Source organism: Aquarana catesbeiana, linkage group LG06, assembly GCF_042186555.1.
Source record: "Aquarana catesbeiana isolate 2022-GZ linkage group LG06, ASM4218655v1, whole genome shotgun sequence".
NCBI classification, from domain to species: domain Eukaryota; kingdom Metazoa; phylum Chordata; class Amphibia; order Anura; family Ranidae; genus Aquarana; species Aquarana catesbeiana.
This window is the reverse complement of record NC_133329.1, coordinates 37,625,779-37,647,739: the sequence shown is the minus strand read 5'-3', so window position 1 is coordinate 37,647,739 and position 21,961 is coordinate 37,625,779. Positions and strand designations below refer to the sequence as shown.

The 21,961-nt window shown below is 42.0% G+C and overlaps 1 protein-coding gene across 1 annotated transcript in view; it reads left to right on the top strand.

Moving 5' to 3' along the window:
- Positions 1–21,961, top strand: part of LOC141148315 (guanylate-binding protein 1-like) — a 136,509-nt gene that overhangs the window by 10,483 nt on the left and 104,065 nt on the right. Inside the window, exons 2-3 of the mRNA XM_073635635.1 lie at positions 13,241–13,453; positions 13,536–13,663. Of these exons, the coding sequence (XP_073491736.1) occupies positions 13,279–13,453; positions 13,536–13,663 (303 nt within the window). The 5' untranslated portion in view covers positions 13,241–13,278. The remainder of the gene's footprint in view (positions 1–13,240; positions 13,454–13,535; positions 13,664–21,961) is intronic.

Sequence of the window (21,961 nt, the reverse complement as noted above, 5' to 3'; positions counted from 1 at the left end):
AAGTACCCTGGGCATGGGTGAGAGAGGATGAGGAGGATGAGGACGGCTTGGTCATCCACTCGACCAAGTCTTCCGCATGTTGCGGCTCAACATGGCCAGCTGCCGAAAAAAAGGCCAAGCGTGTCCCATGGCCACGTGCTGATGAGGATGCACCGTCTCCACGACCAGCACTAGACACAGAGCCTGCTTGCCCTCTCTTATTGGCTTGTGACTGTCTGCCTCTCATTCTTGGCCTTCCAGACATACTAATGGCCTGTAGCTGCACTAAGCTGGGATATATATATATATATATATATATATATATATATATATGTACTGATACTGCAGCTAGCAAAATCAACTGCCTGCCTGTAGTATGAGAACCTTCTACAGGTAGCTTTAGCTGAACACTGTGAGGTGGACGCACCCCACTAACTTGTAGGTTTAGCTGAACACTGTGAGCAGGATGCACTGCACTAACTGTAAATAGTCTAGCTGCCTGACTGTGATACTAATAGGATCAAAAGAACACCAGCAATTTTCTTCAGGTAGCTGTATTTACTGTAACAAGACAAGCCTGCCTGTCAGTAAGAAGATAACAGAAACGGATCTAGCTGAACACTGTGAGCAGGACGCACGCCACTAGCTTGTAGGTTTAGCTGAACACTGTGAGGTGGACGTACCCCACTAACTTGTAGGTTTAGCTGAACACTGTGAGCAGGACGCACCCCACTAACTTGTAGGTTTAGCTGAACACTGTGAGCAGGACGCACCCCACTAACTTGTAGGTTTAGCAGAACACTGTGAGCAGGACGCACCCCACTAACTGTAAATAGTCTAGCTGCCTGACTGTGGTACTAATAGGATCAAAAGAACACCAGCAATTTTCTTCAGGTAGCTTTATATACTGTAACAAGACAAGCCTGCCTGTCAGTAAGAAGATAACAGGAACGGATCTAGCTGAACACTGTGAGCAGGACGCACCCCACTAACTTGTAGGTTTAGCAGAACACTGTGAGCAGGACGCACTGCACTAACTGTAAATAGTCTAGCTGCCTGACTGTGGTACTAATAGGATCAAAAGAACACCAGCAATTTTCTTCAGGTAGCTTTATATATTGTAACAAGACAAGCCTGCCTGTCAGTAGGAAGATAACAGGAACGGATCTAGCTGAACACTGTGAGCAGGATGCACTGCACTAAATGTAAATAGTCTAGCTGCCTGACTGTGGTACTAATAGGATCAAAAGAACACCAGTAATTTTCTTCAAAATACTGTAACAAGACAAGCCTGCCTGTCAGTAAGAAGATAACAGGAACGGATCTAGCTGAACACTGTGAGCAGGACGCACTGCACTAAATGTAAATAGTCTAGCTGCCTGACTGTGGTACTAATAGGATCAAAAGAACACCAGTAATTTTCTTCAAAATACTGTAACAAGACAAGCCTGCCTGTCAGTAGGAAGATAACAGGAACGGATCTAGCTGAACACTGTGAGCAGGATGCACTGCACTAAATGTAAATAGTCTAGAAGATAACAGGAACGGATCTAGCTAAACTGAATACAGTGTATATATATATATATATGCAACACCTGGGATGCATATATATACACAATACAATATAAGTGCAGCTAACTGACTGACTGTCCTGCCTAATCTAGCTAACTCAAATGAAATGACACTGTCTCTCTCTCTCTCTCTATTTCTCAGCACACCAGAACACACTGCACAGGGCCGCCGTGCAGGCGGCCTTATATAGTGTGGGGCGTGTACTAAATCCCCTGAGCGATAATTGTCCAAAGCCTCCTTGGCTTTGGCCAATTACGGCTCTCTGTTAAGGCGGCGCTGTGATTGGCCAAGCATGCGGGTCATAGTGCATGCTTGGCCAATCATCGGCAAGCAATGCACTGCGATGCCGCAGTGAATTATGGGCCGTGACGCGCCACACGAATTTGGCGCGAACGGCCCATATCGTTCGCAATTCGGCGAACGACCGAACAGCCGATGTTCGAGTCGAACATGGGTTTGACTCGAACACGAAGCTCATCCCTACTTTTAAGCTTCTTCTGTGTCTTTAGGTTGATCTCCAGGTATATGGACCACCATCTCATGAGCAGTTCTGACTCGAGACCTTAATGGCTCAGAAGAACCAATATTAGTACCAGCACGTGTGATTATCTTCAAACAACGCTTGCATAACATAGGTGCGCATTTAACTATCAGGATTATGAGGACTATAATTCCTACAATATATAGAATACCACGTAAAATTCCAGAAAACCATCCTGCAATACCAGAAAACCAGTTGAGAGGATTGAGCCAGGAAAGCCAGCTCTCCCAGCTACCCTCAACCCAAGCATTTTCGGTATGTTCTTTGCGAAATTTAACCTTCATTTGTTGTACCTTTTCTACATGTGAAATGATGGCATCTTCAGTCTTAGTATCATTTCCAAAGTAGTTACAACAAGTAGTTCCCACTATGGTGCATATTCCTCCTTGACTGGCCATGAGATAATCCAGCACCAGCCAGTGCTGCAAAACCTCTTTTTTGATCATCTTCAATTCTATAGCAAGGGCTATAAAGTTTCTATCATACAAGGCAGTAATATTATCCATCAGGTCTACCAAATCAATGATGAAACTGAAAGCCTTTTTAATACAACATCTATTTACCCAAGGAATAGAAAACAATGGTTTAATCTCTCTGTCATGTGATTCAATATTTGTGAAGTTATCATCTGACTTAGGATAAAATGTAGGCCTATTAGGAGAATCGTCATTTTTCACATTAATTTCAGAGTCTTCTTTTTCTTCTTGTCCTCCTGAGGTTTCATCTTCTCCTGAAGCTGACTGATCAGTGAGATCCCTTTTAACAAGGTGCACAAAGTCTTCAGTTTTCAGGTATTTTGTGGAGCTGTGTTTCTTGAAAGTAATTATCCTCCATATACCAAGTAGCAGGTATGACTCTACCAAAGTAACAAACCCCATTAGAATTCAAAGGAACCCAAGAATATGCTTTATTTCCACATATGAAATAATAACCTGGTAGGGCAGCACAAGCTTTATTGAAATTATATCCTTGCAAGCACATCAATAGCTTCATATTGTTCTGCTGGAGATGTTGACGATGTGTGTAGTCATGTAATTCCTGATATTTATCAGTTTTCCACACAGTATCCTTACCATCAAACCAGTACTTGATATCGGCATTATCCATGCAGTTGGAGTTCCCAATCGGTCGGGTAGTACTCTGGTAACCCTGGGAAAGCAACTCAGGTATATAAGTTCGAGTAAAGTTAATGCAGACTGCTGGTTTTCTCAATGGAGCATTTGTGAACAGTAGAAGTGAAATAGATCTGTCAATCATTGTTCTACTGACTTCACCAAAGTGTGCACTGTCCTCTATTTCAGCTAAAGTGCTAGGTATTCCTAACAAAGGCATAGTCTTATGAGAAATAGGTGCATGTGTGCATATCCAGCAATTAGTGATATTCAGTTTCTTGGCAGCTTGCAGGTGCATAGATACAAAAGAGTTATGGAAAGGCTCTGCTAGTTTGGCATGATATTCATGTGTGGCTTCCCTCCGTGCTCTTAGATCAGTATCTCAAACCGGTTCAAGTTGTGACATTTCTTCCATTACAGTAGCATTAAAAAGAAAAGTGTCTTGTATCTTACCCTTTTCTTTCTTGTATGTCCATTCATATGCCATGACTGTAATCCATACCACCACTCCACCGCAGAGGATAACACTCCAGAGCTTCACATTCATCTTAGGCCCTAGGAGATTCATTCTGCAGTTTTCTTGCTTGTGCACGAGTCAGTGGAGGAGACCTGGAAGGTAAAGGTACAGAACAATTCTTGTCAGTAGCAGACCGGCTTATATTCTCTTTTGGAACCACAGACTTCTTACAGTGCGAACCATGCACCCAATACTTATAGTCTTTCAGCTTCACTGCAGTTGGAGACACAAGAATGACCTGAAATGGTCCTTTCCACTTAGGGGACAAAGTAGTCCGGGGTGTGTGAGTCTTGATATTTACCCAATCTCCTGACTTTAGTCCATGAGTTCCTTTACTCGTGTCCACAGGTTTTCCTGCTTTGGCTCTGGAAAAAGTATCAGAAAACACATTTGCCAATTTGCGAACATATTCTGTCATGGAATCTTGACCATTTATTAAAGTCACTGTCTCTGGCTGCACAAGAGATGAATGTAGTCTTTTAGGCGGTCGCCCAAACAATATGTCAAAAGGTGACAGTCCATGTTTCTCTTTAGGGGTAGTCCTAATGGTCGCCAAGGCTATAGGTAACGCTTCTACCCATGTGCTTTGTCCATTAGCAGTTATTTTGGCTAAATACCTCTTCAGGGATTGATTGCTGCGTTCCACCATCCCACTAGCCTGAGGTCTGTAAGGAGTATGCAATTGCTGTTTCATACCCAAAATATTCACTACTCCTGCCATAAGTTTGTTCTCAAAATGTGTCCCTTTATCTGAGGAAATTATTGACCCTATACCAAACCTTGGGATCAATTCCCTCGTCAGACATTTTACCACAGTTCTGGCATCATTTTTGGACGTGGGCCAAGCCTCTGGCCAGTTCAAAAATTGATCAATGCAAACCAAAAGAAACTTAAATCGACCACAAGGGGGCATATCTTAGAAGTCAATTTGCACAATTTGAAATGGCTCCTCAGTATGTGGAATATGCTTCATGGGAGTGGGCACTGACTTTCCAATATTATGCATTCGACATATAGAACATTCAGTAACCTGTTTAGCAGCATATGCAGAAAAACCTGGAGCCCACCAATCTCTGGCTACCACCCGACACATCCCTCCTGTTGAGACATGGCAAGGCCCATGGCTCAAAGCAAACAAAGAAGGAAACAATGTCGGAGGAGCAACCAGTCTGTTTTTTAATCTCCATAGACCATCTGCCCCACAAACAGCTCCCTTTGTGGTCCAAGAGGATGTATGAGGCGAGCTTGCCTGCAGGGCTGATAGGATGTCCAGATCCACTTGAAGATCTGTGAGCAGAAATGTTGTAGTTGGCTCAGTTGGGTCATAAGAATGTATAGCATCTTTAGCCTACCTATCAGCCAAAGCATTCCCAAGTGATATACTATCATCTGCTCTGGTATGTGCTTAACATTTAATTACTGCAACTTTAAGAGGCAGCTGGACCGCTGCCAATAATCTGGCAATTAACTCTTTATGCTGTATAGGGGTTCCTGCTGCTGTTAAATAAACCCTTTCTTGCTAGAGTTGTGCAAAACTATGCACTATGCCTACAGTATAAGCTGAGTCACTATAGATATTTACAATAGCACCTACTGCTTGGGGTTAATAAATTGCTGGCATAAGTAGCAAATCTAAAGTCTCCCTTTACTTCAAGTATGTATTACTCCCATTCCTTCAGCAGTTAAAACTATAGTTACTCCTATATATATATTAGTATACCTCTGTCTAGCAGACTGCAAGGGGAGTATGGCGATAAAACAAAAAAAACATTTATGACACTGACCTCCCATTCTTACCTATAGAGGCTCAGTAACTTTGGCCGTAATTACATCATTACTTACCCTGACCAAAATTACCTGCTGATTCGAAGTGGAAAAATTGGCATCATATATATTTAACAAACTCTTTGAATCGCCTTTATCTATTAAACACAGGATAGATAAACCATTAACTGACACATCAATCATTGGTACTGTATTTTGTCCCAAATTCAAGACAGCAAGTTCAGGGAAGGAATTAAATTTTCATTAATCAAATCACCACACTCCACTATCTGCTGAACCCGAGCCCCCACTCATTGGGGCATTTCTAACATACATCTTAGTTCTACTAGACTCATCTTTCCCTTCTAATTTGAACAGCTAAGACCTGCACCTTAATACTTTCCATATGCAGTGCTGCTTTCCCCGGTACAGGAACTTGTTATACATTCATCATTGTTTATTTTTATCTTTGTCTTTATTAATCTCTCAGATTCTGTAAAATGCAATATTCATTAGTTTTAGCGATAGCTTCTTTCTCCTGCTTTTATAGGTTTGGGAACTGGATAGATAGGAGTGTTAGCAGAACTCCTACAAGGAGTCAAGGAGTAAGACCACCCTCCTGTTGTAACTCCTCTATTACTGGCTCAATACCCTCAACTGATTCAGGAGATAAGGGGTATTGATTTAGGCTAGGTATTGGTAGTGTAGGGTCTCTATTTAACCGCAAGGAGCAACTTTCATAAGGCCATGAGTGTTTGCTCCTGTTACCCATATGAAGGGGTCAATTTTTTGTTTGGCCTCCTCTGGAATTCCTCCCTCCATATCAGCTACTAATAAAAGCATAAACAACAGATCAGTTGCTTCCTCTTTTAACCTATGCGGTATGTCAATGACAGTTTTACCCGGTGATAAAGGAATGGTTACCCCCATTTTTGAAAGTAAATCTCGTCCTAATAAATTACAGGGGGAATGTGGAGGCAATACAAATGAGTGTTCTGTTGAATGCTCTCCCAATGTCACCGGTACCGATTGCATAACCCTTGCCGAGATTATATTATTACTTACTCCAATCAAAGAAACCCTTTCATTGGAGAGTGGTAAGTTGGGGTCAAAGACATTCAAAAGGGACCGTGAAGGCCCTGTGTCTATGAGACCACACAAATCAATACCGTTTACATTTATTTCAACCATTGGCTCATCAACAGAATCAACTTCAATTACAGCTAAAGCTTGATAAAATGGGTCATCTATATTGTCACCACATCCCACCTTATCCTAGCGCCCCCTACAGTCCCGTGCTATATGTCCACTCAATCCGCACTTGAAGCAAGTGTGGGAGGCACGAGGTTGCAGGGTTGGGGGTCTTACTCTATTTGGGATGATTTGTTGGTATCGGGACTGAATTCTAGGGTTTATGCGTTGTCCCTCATTTTGTCTCCAATTGCCACGCTTTTGCCGTGGCACCCCATAATTAGAGATATATACCACTCCCGAAGGTGGGTAAGGGGGGGCCGCTACTGGTACACCCTGAGGTGTTACCTGTACTGTAGATACTGGTACCCCCTTGGGCTCTGGGACTTTTTCCTTAACCTCTGGTACTTGTATATTCATCATTTTTGTTTTCTTCTTCTTTTCTACCTTGTCTTTCCTTTTCTGTAACAATTTGTAAGCTATTTGAGCAATCTCAACTAACTCAGGGGCAGCTTTCTTTCTCCATCCCATTGTACAAAGCTCTTCCCTAATCTCAGGCAACATTCCACCCACCAATACATTCACCAACTCTGGTCGCTTCATATCACTTTCATCATCTGGAATACAATCAGTATGCTTCTGAATAGCATCCTTGAATCTATTCCAGTAATCTAATACATCCTTCAACTTTCTTCTGCACAACATCCATCAATGTTCGCATATCTTGCAAATACATTCCATACATCCACATACTTTTCTGGCACAACACAATCAATCAACATCCACATATCAATATATGTATCTTGTTGCGTTTTCTCTATCCACATCACATAACTTTTTATACCATTTATACCATTTCTTTTGACATTTCTCTAAGTTGGGCAGATCAGCAATAATTGCCCTAATTTCATTGGGTTTCCAGGGGATATAAACTTTTCCTATTCTTGCGGTATAATTACCCTGGCCATCTTCTTCCCCCGGTAAAGCTACCTCTCTCAAGGGCATTTGTCCAAATGGTTCTAATTGGGATTTAAAATACTTTTTTGTGCTTTGTCTATCTTCTGGGGTATGCTGGGGTAGTAATCCCAACCGTTTTACTTGTTGCCTAGTTAACACAGGTGAAGCATGATCTCTAGATCCCCTTGCTGGAGGAGTACTAGTATCAGATTTACTTAATTTATTAAATCTTGCTAAGGCATCTGCTCTTGCTGTGGAGTGTACTGCCACAGTTCCCCATCTTTTTCAAATGTCATTGTACCATCTACATCATAGAATGGTTCCTCTCTACGATAATGTGGGGAATATTGCTTATTAACAAGTTTACCTATGTGTCTACGCTGTGGAGTTTCTGTCATAATTCTTGGAGTGGCCTGCTGATAACCAGATGCCTCTCCTATATCATCACTAGCTGACTCCCCTCCTGTAGTTTCCACTTGCTGTACCATAGGTGCAGATACTCCTGACAATTCCCTTCTTATTGAGTCATAAGGGGAAGCCCATGCATTGGGCATTTCATCCTCATCTTCTACATGTAAAGCAGCTTTCTCTGAGCACATTTTATAGTAGGGGGGGGGTTATATCCTTCCTGGATACTTCTTCCCAGGCTGCTAAACATTCAATCCTCCCACAATCAGAAACTTTAAAAAGCAGATTAAACAATGCATCAATTGTAGGTGTATTAAGGGACCCTTAATAGATGGGTCCTTCTTATACTCTTTTTTTGTTAGTTTACACCATTTTACATGATGTTTCAGGGCATCTGGGTCTCCGCTCACCATCATTCTGATGATAGGAGTACTTGGTTGTAATACTTAGCCCTGTTGCTTTTGCTATTTTCAATAACTTTTTTGTCCTATCTTTTGTTAACCCAAATGTATTCATGACAAGCAAAACATTTTTTTCAAGCAAATTTCCCATATTTATCACAATTTCTCATTAATCTCTTCAGAAATGACAATAATTTGGAACTCCGGGACTGAGAGCTCCACCGTTTATCTTTATGGCTGTGTACCAGCAGCCCAGTACAAAGGTTGAGATATCTCGCTCGTTCTACTCTCAGAGGACATCTCCTTTCTGAGTGGCAATAGGCTAGTCCCTATCTAGACTCCCTATTCCAGAGAACATACAGCAGGTCATTCACCCATTTGTGGCTATCCGCTGAAGGCAATACCTATCTGCCTTAGGACCACAAATGTTCAAAAAAAAACATACAAACAAAAAATTCAACACCACCACCAACTTCTATTCACTCTTTAGAAATTGTGGTACCTGCACTTATACATCCCTTCACAAAATATATATATACATTGTCATTTCTGGAGACAAGGAGAAAAGGCAAGCGCTTAAAATGATCATTCTTTAGCATGCTTTAAATTGTAATAGGTAACTTCAACATTCTCAGTAATCATACAGAGACAAAATGCAGGCAAAATCAAATAGGAAACGTGTTTACCTTCTGTGGCTGCATTTCCCCAACCCGCCCCTCAACACCTCACAGAAAAAACAGTATTTATAATGAGAAAATAAAGGTTTTCTCACCTGAGGCCTCTTTGCTGCTGTCCGTCCTGGGGAGGGTGTTGAGCCGGTGGTGGAGATGCAGACAAGAAATCACATCGGGTCACCAAACTGTGAAGTTAAACCTTGAAATAAAGGACATCAACACCAATAGAGCTGTATTCGTCTCATGTATGTTTACTTCAGAATATGCACTGTACATACAGTGGATCACATCTTTTTCAAGGGAATGTGATACAGATTACAGAGTGGTTCAGACTTTTATAGAAACTCCTAGCATTACATTCTATGGCGGGCAAAAGCCCAAAGTTACACGTCTCATGTACGCATTTTACTAAGTATTTCAACACAGCTTTTGGCCATCTTTCTGGGTCATCTTGACCTGACTATTTTTAATTTTTAATTAACAAATTATTTTGACAGAAAAGGAAGAATAATTATTTGGGAAAGGTTAATTTGACTTTTAGAATGGGAGTTTTTATGTCAACATTTTTCCATATCACATCCTTTCTGAGAATTGTGTCAGGTCATTGGCAGAACATTTAATTGTCAACTGGTCAGCCACTTGTGTTGCAATACCAAAAGAATTCAGAAACATCTTAGAGAAAAACAAGAATAATAAGAAATAAATATCAGAAATACAAATTCATGTTGAAGAGGAACTCTGGATACATAGAAAGATATGGTTCATATATTTCATGTCTTCACAATAGGATCAGAAGAAGACCACCAATTTTCTTCAGGTAGCTTTAGGTGCACACTGTGCAAAAGACGCACTACACTATCTGCAAATACTGTAGCTAATAGGACTAATAGGATCAGAAGAACACCAGCAATTTTCTTCAGGTAGCTGTAAATACTGTAAAAACACCTGCCTGCCTGTCAGTAGGAAGAGAATAACAGGAACGGATCTAGCTAAACTGAATACAATATATATATATATATATATATATATATATATATATATATATATATACATATATACAACACCTAGGATGCATATATATACACGATACACTGTAAGTGCAGCTAACTGACTCGCCTGCCTACTCTATCTAACTTAAATCAAATGACACTTTCTCTCTCTCTATCTCTCTCTCAACGCCGGAACACACTACACAGGGCCGACGTGCAGGCGGCCTTATAGAGTGTGGGGCATGTACTAAACCCCTGAGCCATAATTGGCCAAAGTCACCCTGGCTTTGGCCAATTACGGCTCTCTGTACAGACGGTGCTGTGATTGGCCAAGCATGCGGGTCATAGTGCATGCTTGGCCAATCATCAGCCAGCAATGCACTACGATGCCACAGTGAATTATGGGCCGTGACGTGCTACTCGAATTCGAATTTGAGTTGCGCGAACGGCCCATAAAAATTGCAAATCGACGAACGGTTGAACATGTGATGTTCGACTCGAACTCAAAGCTCGTTCCTATTCATGAGCTCGAGGTCTCTGGATCAAGGGAGCCCAGCGGGAAGGAGGACAATGTCAGCTCTCTTAGCAGATGATCTGAGCAATGGCAAGATGCTGGTGATCAAACCAGTAAAGCTGGGTCAAACTGACAGGCCCCACATTGCTCCTGACTAGCCATGTCCAGTGCTACAGACACGGTGGTCTCCAACCAACTGGCGATGAGTCATGTAAGGAGAAGGAGGAGAAAGAGGAACACGGAGAAGACTTCCAAATGTTTCCGGGGCTTGAACGATGTGGGACTACATGTTTCGGGGATTAACCCTTTCTTCAGGTCACATGTTCAGGAACCGGCAGGAAACGGGATAATAAATAGTAAATGATAAAATGTGGGGGACGGGGCAGCCATACATCCACCTCCAATGACCCATAATCATTAAAAGTTGAATTATAAAAATACTAGGATAAAACAAGAATGAAAAATAATTAAAAATAATAATCAAAAATTAAAAATAAAACAAAAATAGAAAATAAAATAGAAGAATAATAATAAATAAAATTAAAATTAAAAAAAATTTAAAAAAATGAAAGTATATGAAAATGAAGATAAAAATGGTGGATGTATCAAAAGACCAACCACAGACAAGGACACTAAAAACCAACAACACCTGAATACCAGACGCAAAACATAATCAATAGCTCAGACAGTGGGAACTAATGGTGAATAGGTAAAGGAACCAGCCACACCCAAGAACACTAGCACCCAGGGACACTAGGACACCAAAAGCATGGACAAAGAATCATAAATAATGAAGACTAACTGTGATGGGTATGGAACCAGACCACCAATCAGGGGTCAAGGGCTCATGAATCAATGAGAGTATGGGTGTCCAACTCTTTGGATCAGTGCTCCCTGAGTTGTTTTTATTTGTTTGAGCCTCCTAAAGGGCCTACTAAACGTCCACTTCTTGTAAGTGATTTAAATTTTTTTTTTAAATAAACTGCTGGCATTCTGCACTTAGAGGAGCATTCCTTGTTCTACTCCTTTCTTGCTAGAATTGCTTCAACTCTTGTGAAGAGCCACCATAGTGCTGTCTCCAGCTGTGTGACCCCACTACATCCATACAGGACAGGTCCACCAGAGAGAAGTGTCCCTACTCCCTTTCCTTAATTGTAGCACTGTCTCCTTAGGGCTTGCTGAGTGTTGACTTCATAGGCCTCCCTCTGGTTACCTGCAGCTGGTTGACAATAGTTCTCACTTAGTTGCTGAGGGTGCACACTCAGTTGCTATAGGTACCCACTGGGTTGCTGAGGGTTCCCACTTCGAGGACTTCCCACTTGGTTGCCAAGGGTTCCCGCTTGGTTGCTAAGGGATCCCGCCCAGTTGCTAGAAGTTCCAGCTTAGTTGTTAGGAGTTCCTCACAGTGTTGCTAAGGGCTCCTACTGGGTTGCTAGGAATTTCCACCCCTACTCCCACTTGTTCATTACTGAATGACCAGTCTAGTTAAGTATTTCATTTTGAACTTGGATGGGAGAAGAGATGAGTGGGATAATCCAACTAGAACTATTCATGAGGGATAAGGACAACCCTCACTTGACCTCACCAAATTACTTGAGTAAGCAGTCACACTGCTTTAACCATACAGCCACATGTATGGAAGAGTTAAGTCTTCTTGCTCTTGCTAGCAGTGGAATTGATGAACTACATTATCTTCAGGACACTCTCTAGCATCCTTTTTACTGACACCCGTTCACTGACTCCTTAGCTGAAGGGGGCCACCCTCACTCGACAGGCCCTAAAGACACAGATCTGTACTCACAGTAGGCTGAATCAGATCCTTCCTGGTGTCTCTCTTTCAGTCAGCTCTGCAGGACCTCTGCATTGAGCTTCTCTAGGCCCCTGGGTCGACCACTCACGGCCTCCTCCACGGAGGAGAGGGCAACCACCCCTCTTTCCTGCATGGCTTCCTCCATGGAGGAGAGGGCAACTGCCCCTCTCTCTCCTGGACTTTGTTTCCCGGCTTATCTAACCCTGAGAACATGTACCCGGGCTTTAAATCCAGTATCCCATTAGGCATTGCAGCACTTTCCCTCTGCCAATGACTGAGACTGTAACAAAACCTGTGCACTCATTTGTCAGGTCCGCTTCCACTGTCCAATATGAATCCCTATTGGGCCAGTGGGTGACAGTCAGAACAAGCTGAGATTCACCTGAATACAATGAGCAGACCTAACCAATAGATCCTGCTCCCTGGTAGGCAGAGAACATTCTAAGTTTTACCTGACCATCTTCCTGGTAAGCAGAAAGATCAAAACCTATACTCTTTTCTAGCACCTACCTAGGAGGGTGCTACATCATTCTAACCACAATAGGTGTCCCCAGCATAAGATCTCTTTCACCTCCTGTTCTGGCGATAACCGCAGAATTTTGGATTTCCTATTAACACAATAGTCCCTAGGACAAGTGGAGAGGGTGGACTTCCCCAGCTAACACATATTCTCTCTTCTAAAATAGATTTTGCACAAAGATTAGAATGATATCAATAAAATATTTTTCATCAATTTTTTTTATTATTATAAAATGTTGAAAACTGAACTACATTCTAAGACCCCAATTCAGTATATCTTTCCTTCTTTCAGACGGAACTGCATCATTTGTCATTGAATTAGTGTTCAGAATGGAGCAACCAATTTGCCTAATTGAAAACGTAGGTAATGGCCAACTTGTGGTGAATCCTAAGGCCATAAACATCCTTTCCAACTTTGAGCAGCCAATGGTGGTGGTGTCTATTGTTGGGATGTATCGGTCTGGAAAGTCCTACCTGATGAACAAGTTGGCCGGAGCTAAAAGGGGTAAGTGGCCCACAGGATGACATTAAGTGATTGCTTCTTGTGTCATTATTCATCTTCTATATACTGTATTTTTAATCTACAGGTTTTAGTTTGGGCTCTACTGTTCAATCCAAGACCAAAGGAATTTGGATATGGTGTATCCCTCACCCCTTTGAGGCAAACTACACATTGGTTCTCTTGGATACAGAAGGTCTAGGGGATGTAGAAAAGGTAAGTCTTATGGATGTTGAAATGACTATTTTTGTTGGGATTTCCTTTCCTTGTTTCTGCATTCTGTCTATTCATCCATACTATGTTCCATTTCAGCTTTGTGGTTATTATAAAGATATTTCTTTCTCGCTCTTTAAGGGACATGGGATTCAAAGAAAATTCTGAGAAAATGTTATACTGATACCTACAGGAGGATTTTGACACTGGCAAATTAAAAAGTAGTTGTCCAGCCAGGTGTAAGCCCTCCCACTCTCAGCAAGCTTCATTTTTTGCTAGTGTCCCTAAGACGATGGATTTCATTTTTCTATTGAGATGTACCATTTTTTCCAACCATTTTAGTTTATTTATTTGTTTATAGTTTTTTTGTTTAAATCAAGACTTCATCTAAATGCTTCAGAGTCTGGCTCTTTATGCAGCTATTTGGATCAGCTTTAGTTGAGGAGGCTATACCCAGACTCTGTTGAATCAAAGATTTTGGGGACCTGTCCAGAATGTCATCTTTGGTCACTGGGCTTTGCTTGTGGCACTTTTCTATGCCTTTGTGTACTGTGTTAGCCACAAAGCACTTTTTAGGTCCAGAGCATAGCAAAACCTATGGCATGACCCAGTTTTTGAAAACGCTTAATGAGTTTTGAGAGCTGCTGCATTTATTAGTACTAGGGAACACCATCATTTTACTTCTTCTGTTGGTTTCCATAGAATTAAGGGGGAATGTGCTGTATAACTAGCTACAGTGGGACAGGCACACTCCACTTTCTGTTCCTGCCTTTTTTGGCATGAGATATCCTCTTCCTTTCGTTGCTCCCATTAGCAAGAGACATGCATTTTTATTTCAGATAGTCCTTGCTGCCTCCTGAAGTGACCAAGTCACCTCCAGCCATTTTCCTGCTTTAAGCAGCTGGTTTGTGAGTGCCAAAGGTTCCTAACTGGTGTCTCTATTTAGTTGTTCCAGTTAAGTGGTGTAAATTGTCAGAACCCATGCACAAGGGGAGCAGTCCCATTGAGTTGGGCCTGGGAGTGGACATCTTGCCTGAAGAGATGGGGATTAAATGAGATTAGCCAGAAAGAAGAAATAGATAGTGGGGAGACTTGCAAGGGACACACATGGAAAGGCAGAGGGGATCAGAGGTGCAAGGCTAGCAGCTGTTGTGTATATTACTAACTACAACTACCAACTCTTTTCCTTGCGGCATTTCTGAAACTTGTCTGATTGAGCCCTACTGCTCTTGATGACCATCCTACTGACTCCCAGCAGAGGAGAGGTGCTACCAGGCTCAGCTTGCCCAGAATGATGAGAGGACATGTGGCCACCAGTATAGTTTATACCAGTCAGTGAGCACTATAACAAGAATACACAGGCCTCAAATGCCAGCCAGCAATATACTTATTCAACTGGACAATTAGACACTGTCAAAGTTAGGAGTCCAAAGCAGAGACTGTCCAGGTGTGTACCATCTCACAGTACTTAGACTCAAATATGCCTGGAGTTGTAGTTTAGCTAATCATTGTATTTGTGTTAACTGTGATTTGCTGTATCAAGCTTTATCCATTTTGCAATTGTTTATTTTATCCACATTATTGTTTGAATTATCTGCTGGGCCATACAGCCCATTAAAGTTGCAAACAACACAAAGGTGTGCCAGTGAGTGTCAAGCAACCAAAGTGTGTCACTCCTCCGGTAGGCAGAAGAACCTGTTATATCCAGAGGCTCCTCAGGGAGTAACGCTAATTCATGTGGTGTGAACTGTCTTGAAAATTAAGCAGCTTGTTACTTCTTTTAGTGCTGGAATCCCTGAGAGTCTTTGAAAACATTGGTCTTCAAACTGCGGCCCTTGGGTCAGATGCAGCCCTTTGCTTTTATCCAGCCCTTGGAGCATTATTCCCCCAACTCTCAGCAACAGTGGGGCATAGTTCCTGCCACTGACACTGACAATGGGGCGTTATTCCTCCCACTGACACCAATGATGGAGCACTATTCCTCCCGCTGATAATAATGATGGGGCACTATTACTCCCCTAATACCAATCATGGTCCTTCACCCCCCCTTTGACGCCAGGACATTTTTACTTCCATTGGCCACAGTCCAGCCCCCCCAAAAGCTTGAAGGACAGTAAACTGGCCCTTTGTTTAGAAAGTTTGGAGACGCCTGCTTTAGACTATTCAGTCTTTTCCGGTACATTCTTTACTTAAACCTGTTTTATATGGTGATTTAAAATTCCTGTTAAACTATTTTCTCCTCCCAGAAGTTTTACAGAACATTTTACCCATTTGAAGAGACTATAACTAGGAAGTGAGCAGTTCCCATTGTGGATCCAGTGGCTAAAGATGCAGCAGTGATTAAAGATCCAGCTGACAAGCATTTTGAAGCCTTTTCAAACTCTTTATTTCACTAGCACTAGCACATTTTAAAGGCTTATATGCAAGTTATTGGCCATAAAAAGGATATGGGGCCCGGTTACTGCCCAGGGGGACATGTACCGATGCAAAATTTTTATTAAAAAAATATTGTTTTTAGAGGAGCAGTGATTTTAATAATGCTTAAAGTAAAATAATAAAAATGAAAATTTTCTTTGAATATAGTGCCTGGGGGTCCCCTTAGTCTGTCTGTAAAGTAGTACAGCTGTACCATGTATAGAACCTGCTGCAGCAAAACTGACATTTGAAAAAAAAAACATTTAAATTGATCTTTCCTGCAAACTTTCTTTCTTTTGAAAACAATGGCTTCGGGAGCCAGTCTGTACGATGAAGCCACAATTTAGTGCATTTGAAATAAGTGGCAGACATTGGATGGAAATAACAAATTTTTGCACCACAGTGAGCAAGCCTTATGTGAAGAAGCCAAATTATAGTACACTTAGGCCAAGATTAAAATTTTTTATAGATAAAGTCTGGTGTATCTTGCACGGACTTTGAATAGAAGTAACAGGTGTGGAAAAATTTGGCTTTGGGTGTTGGTGGTGCCTTCACACCATAACTCTATAGAGGTACTCTTGATCAAAGCAAGAATTGGCCTTGCTGTAAAAAATTGAAATTTGATGCCCTGGTCAAACAATTGCAGAATAATTGGTCTTTGGATGTTGGTGGTGCCTTCACCCTGTAACCTTCTAGAGGTACTCTTGATGAAAGCAATTGGCCTTGCTGTAAAAATTTAAATTTGATGCCCTTGTCGGATGTCACACAGTTACGGGAAAAATTGGTCTTTGGGTTTTGGTGGTTCTTTTATCTGTCATAAAACCTCCAGCAGCACTGAATGCCCATTCAGAAAGCACGCTGGATGCAGGGCAGCCCAGCAGCTCAATTGCATACTGGGCAACTTCTGGTCAGTGGTCCATTCTCATGACCCAGAAACCTAGTGGATTGTCTACTGGAAAGTTCTCCATGTTTGTTTTCACCCCTAGATAATCTCCCCACATATGATGCAGATGCTGCCGATGGGATCTTGAAGCTGACAGCCCTGGGTGCTGAAGACTAAACATTTTTTGAAATGCATCACAAAGGTGGCCCCCTTCTCCACTGTTTCTCCTTTGACCAACAGAAGCCTCAAAACTAGCTTTTCCATGAGACTGTAACTGACCAGAGTCTGGAAAGGCGTTACATAAACTCCTCTTTAACCACTTGAGCCCCGGACCATTATGCTGCTTAAGGACCAGAGATCTTTTTCCAATTTGGCACTGCGTCACTTTAACTGCTAATTGCGCGGTCATGCAATGCTGTACCCAAACAAAATTTGCGTCCTTTTCTTCCCACAAATAGAGCTTTCTTTTGATGGTATTTGATCACCTCTGTGATTTATATTTTTTGCGCTATAAACAGAAAAAGACCGAAAATTTTGAAAAAAAAAGATATTTTCTACTTTTTGTTATAAAAAAAATCCAATAAACTCAATTTTAGTCATACATTTAGGCCAAAATGTATTCAGCCACATGTCTTTGGTAAAAAAAATGTCAATAAGCGTATATTTATTGGTTTGCGCAAAAGTTATAGCGTCTACAAACTAGGGTACATTTTCTGGAATTTACACAGCTTTTAGTTTATGACTGCCTATGTCATTTCTTGAGGTGCTAAAATGGCAGGACAGTACAAAACCCCCCAAATGACCCCATTTTGGAAAGTAGACACCGCAAGGAAATTGCTGAGAGGCATGTTGAACCCATTGAATATTTATTTTTTTTGTCCCAAGTGATTGAATAATAATAAAAAAAAAAAAAAAAATTACAAAAAGTTGTCACTAAATGATATATTGCTCACACAGGCCATGGGCCTATGTGGAATTGCACCCCAAAATACATTCAGCTGCTTCTCCTGAGTATGGGGATACCACATGTGTGGGACTTTTTGGGAGCCTAGCCGCGTACGGGGCCCCGAAAACCAATCACCGCCTTCAGGATTTCTAAGGGTGTAAATTTTTGATTTCACTCTTCACTGCCTATCACAGTTTCGGAGGCCATGGAATGCCCAGGTGGCACAAAACCCCCCCAAATGACCCCATTTTGGAAAGTAGATACCCCAAGCTATTTGCTGAGAGGCATATTGAGTCCATGGAATATTTTATATTTTGACACAAGTTGCAGGAAAGTGACACATTTTTTTGTTTTTTTTGCACAAAGTTGTCACTAAATGATATATTGCTCACACAGGCCATGGGCATATGTGGAATTGCACCCCAAAATACATTTAGCTGCTTCTCCTGAGTATGGGGATACCACATGTGTGGGACTTTTTGGGAGCCTAGCCGCGTACGGGGCCCCGAAAACCAATCACCGCCTTCAGGATTTCTAAGGGTGTAAATTTTTGATTTCACTCTTCACTGTCTATCACAGTTTCGGAGGCCATGGAATGCCCAGGTGGCACAAAACCCCCCCAAATTACCCCATTTTGGAAAGTAGACACCCCAAGCTATTTGCTGAGAGGCATGGTGAGTATTTTGCAGCTCTCATTTGTTTTTGAAAATGAAGAAAGACAAGAAAAAACTTTTTTTTTTTTCTTTTTTCAATTTTTAAAACTTTGTGACAAAAAGTGAGATCTGCAAAATACTCACTATACCTCTCAGCAAATAGCTTTGGGTGTCTACTTTCCAAAATGGGGTCATTTGGGGGGTTTTGTGCCACCTGGGCATTCCATGGCCTCCGAAACTGTGATAGGCAGTGAAGAGTGAAATCAAAAATTCACGCCCTTAGAAAGCCTGAAGGCGGTGCTTGGTTTTCGGGGTCCCGTACGCGGCTAGGCTCCCAAGAAGTCTCACACATGTGGTATCCCCGTACTCAGGAGAAGCAGCAGAATGTATGTTGGGGTGTAATTTCACATATTCCCATGGCATGTTTGAGCAATATATCATTTAGTGACAACTTTGTGCAAAAAAAAAAAAAAAAAATGTCTCGTTCCCGCAACTTGTGTCGCAATATAAAATATTCCATGGACTCGACATGCCTCTCAGCAAATAGCTTGGGGTGTCTACTTTCCAAAATGGGGTCATTTGGGGGGGTTTTGAATTGTCCTGGCATTTTATGCACAACATTTAGAAGCTTATGTCACACATCACCCACTCTTCTAACCACTTGAAAGACAAAGCCCTTTCTGACACATTTTGTTTACATGAAAAAGGTTTTTTTTTTGGCAAGAAAATTACTTTGAACCCCCAAACATTATATATTTTTTTAAAGCAAATGCCCTACAGAATAAAATGGTGGGTGTTTCATTTTTTTTTCACACAGTATTTGCGCAGCGATTTTTCAAACGCATTTGTTGGGGAAAAAACACACTTTTTTAAATTTTAATGCACTAAAACACACTATATTGCCCAAATGTTTGATGAAATAAAAAAGAGGATCTTAGGCTGAGTACATGGATACCAAACATGACATGCTTTACAATTGCGCACAAAAGTGCAGTGGCAACAAAATAAATACATTTTTAAAAGCCTTTAAAAGCCTTTACACGTTACCACTTTAGATTTACAGAGGAGGTCTACTACTAAAATTACTGCCCTCGATCTGACCTTCGCGGTGATACCTCACATGCATGGTGCAATTGCTGTTTACATTTGACGACAGACCGCCGCTTGCGTTCGCCTTAGCGCAAAAGCAGGGGGCGACAGGGGTGCTTTTTTTTTTTTTCTTTATTATTTTTTTGCTTTTTTATCTTATTTTTAAACTGTTCCTTTCATTTTTTTTTTTTTAATCATTTTTATTGTTATCTCGGGGAATGTAAATATCCCCTATGATAGCAATAGGTAGTGACAGGTACTCTTTTTTGAAAAAATTGGGGTCTATTAGACCCTAGATCTCTCCTCTGCCCTCAAAGCATCTGACCACACCAAGATCGGTGTGATAAAATGCTTCCCCAATTTCCCAATGGCACTATTTACATCCGGCGAAATCTAAGTCATAAAATGCTCGTAGCTTCCGGTTTCTTAGACCATAGAGATGTTTGGAGCCACTCTGGTCTCTGATCAGCTCTATGGTCAGCTGGCTGAATCACCGGCTGCATTCTCAGGTTCCCTGTTGAGACAGGAGAGCCAGAGAAAAACACGGAAGACGGTGGGGGGGGCATTCCCTGCATTCCCTCCCACAGCTTGTAAAAGCAGTCTAGAGGCTAATTAGCTGCTAGGATTGCTTTTACATGAAAGCCGACCACTGGCTGAAAAGAATTATACCAAGATGATACCTAAACCTGCAGGCATCATTCTGGTATAACCACTCAAAGTCGTGAATGGCGTACCTGAAGACAAAAAAATGGTTAACAATAAAGCACAGTAAACGGTAAAGTATAAAAAATTGCATACCTGAAAAACAAACATGATAAAACATAATAACAATAAAACATTGCAGAATAGAATACAGTAAAAAAGAGCAGAACAATAGAGAGAGAGAATAGAGAGAGAGCGAGAACAATAAAACGACAACTATTTTTTTTTATTTTATATATTTTTTTTTTTTTACACTTTTTTTGTAACTAACTTTTATAACTGTAACCGGTTCCAGGTTCGGGTCTCTCAAAATGCGATGGCATCTTGGGAGACCCTGTGAAAGTGTGTCCTAGTCTGTGCAATGCTGTACCCTACGCTAATACTCAACTAGTGTATGGTAGCGTTCAAAACATTCACCAATGCAAAGACCAGGATTGTCAGGACAGGAGGGACAATAATAGTGGGTGTCACGCCTATATCCGAGCTTGCTGCAGGCACGACATCTTTTTTGGGGGGTTCGTTGAGTAGGGGTACTCAGGAGGACATAAAGAAAATGCCTCTCATGCAGCTGACTGCATTTGGTTGGGGATGTGAATGGGGGAAGTACGGGCGCTGCAGAAGTGGTGGGTTCCCAATTAGGATTGGCGAATGCAGCAGGAAGGGCACTATGGGCACGACGGGCCTGTGTTTGTCTTTTTGGTGGCAGCAGGACACTACTTGTGCTTGCCACCTCACCAGCTTGAACTGCACTTATGGGACTCGCCACGTCACCAAGTGTTACTGCAGTGCGGGTTTGACTACGACCGGGGTGAACTAGGCCACTGGTGCTTGCCAGTTCAATAAAAAGCTACCAAAAAAACTGTTAGCGATCGCAGGGATCAGGCCTGACTCTGCGAATGCTGCAGTTATGCGTTTAGTGTTTTGTAAGTGACAGTGATCGATCGATACTGCACTTGGGTGGGCTGGGCTGGGCCGGGCGGAGGGGCAAAACGCAGGTGCTAGCAGGTATCTAGGCTGATCCCGCTAACACTGCGTTTTTGGGAACCCTAAACTGCTGGGGATGCTAGTATAGATCTGATCGGATCAGATATTAATCCGTTCAGATACTATACCACTAAGGGAGGTGTACGGTGCGTGCGTGGGTGTTAGCGGTACTGGCACTAACCTGACGCTGCCTGGGGCTGGTGCTTGCCAGTTCACCAAAATGATACCAAAAAAACTGTTAGCGATCGCAGGGATCAGGCCTGACTCTGCGAACGCTGCAGTTATGCGTTTAGTGTTTTGTAAGTGACAGTGATCGATCGATACTGCACTTGGGTGGGCTGGGCGGAGGGGCAAAACGCAGGTGCTAGCAGGTATCTGGGCTGATCCCACTAACACTGCCTTTTTGGGAACCCTAAACTGCTGGGGACGCCAGTATAGATCTGATCGGATCAGATATTGATCCGTTCAGATACTATACCACTAAGGGAGGCGTATGCTGCGTGCGTGGGTGTTAGCGGTACTGGCGCTAATCTGACGCTGCCTGGGGCGACGCATATCACCGCCGGGCGATTAGGGGGCTAAACCTTTATTCGGTAATAAACGGCGGGTGCCCTGACACTATAAAAAAT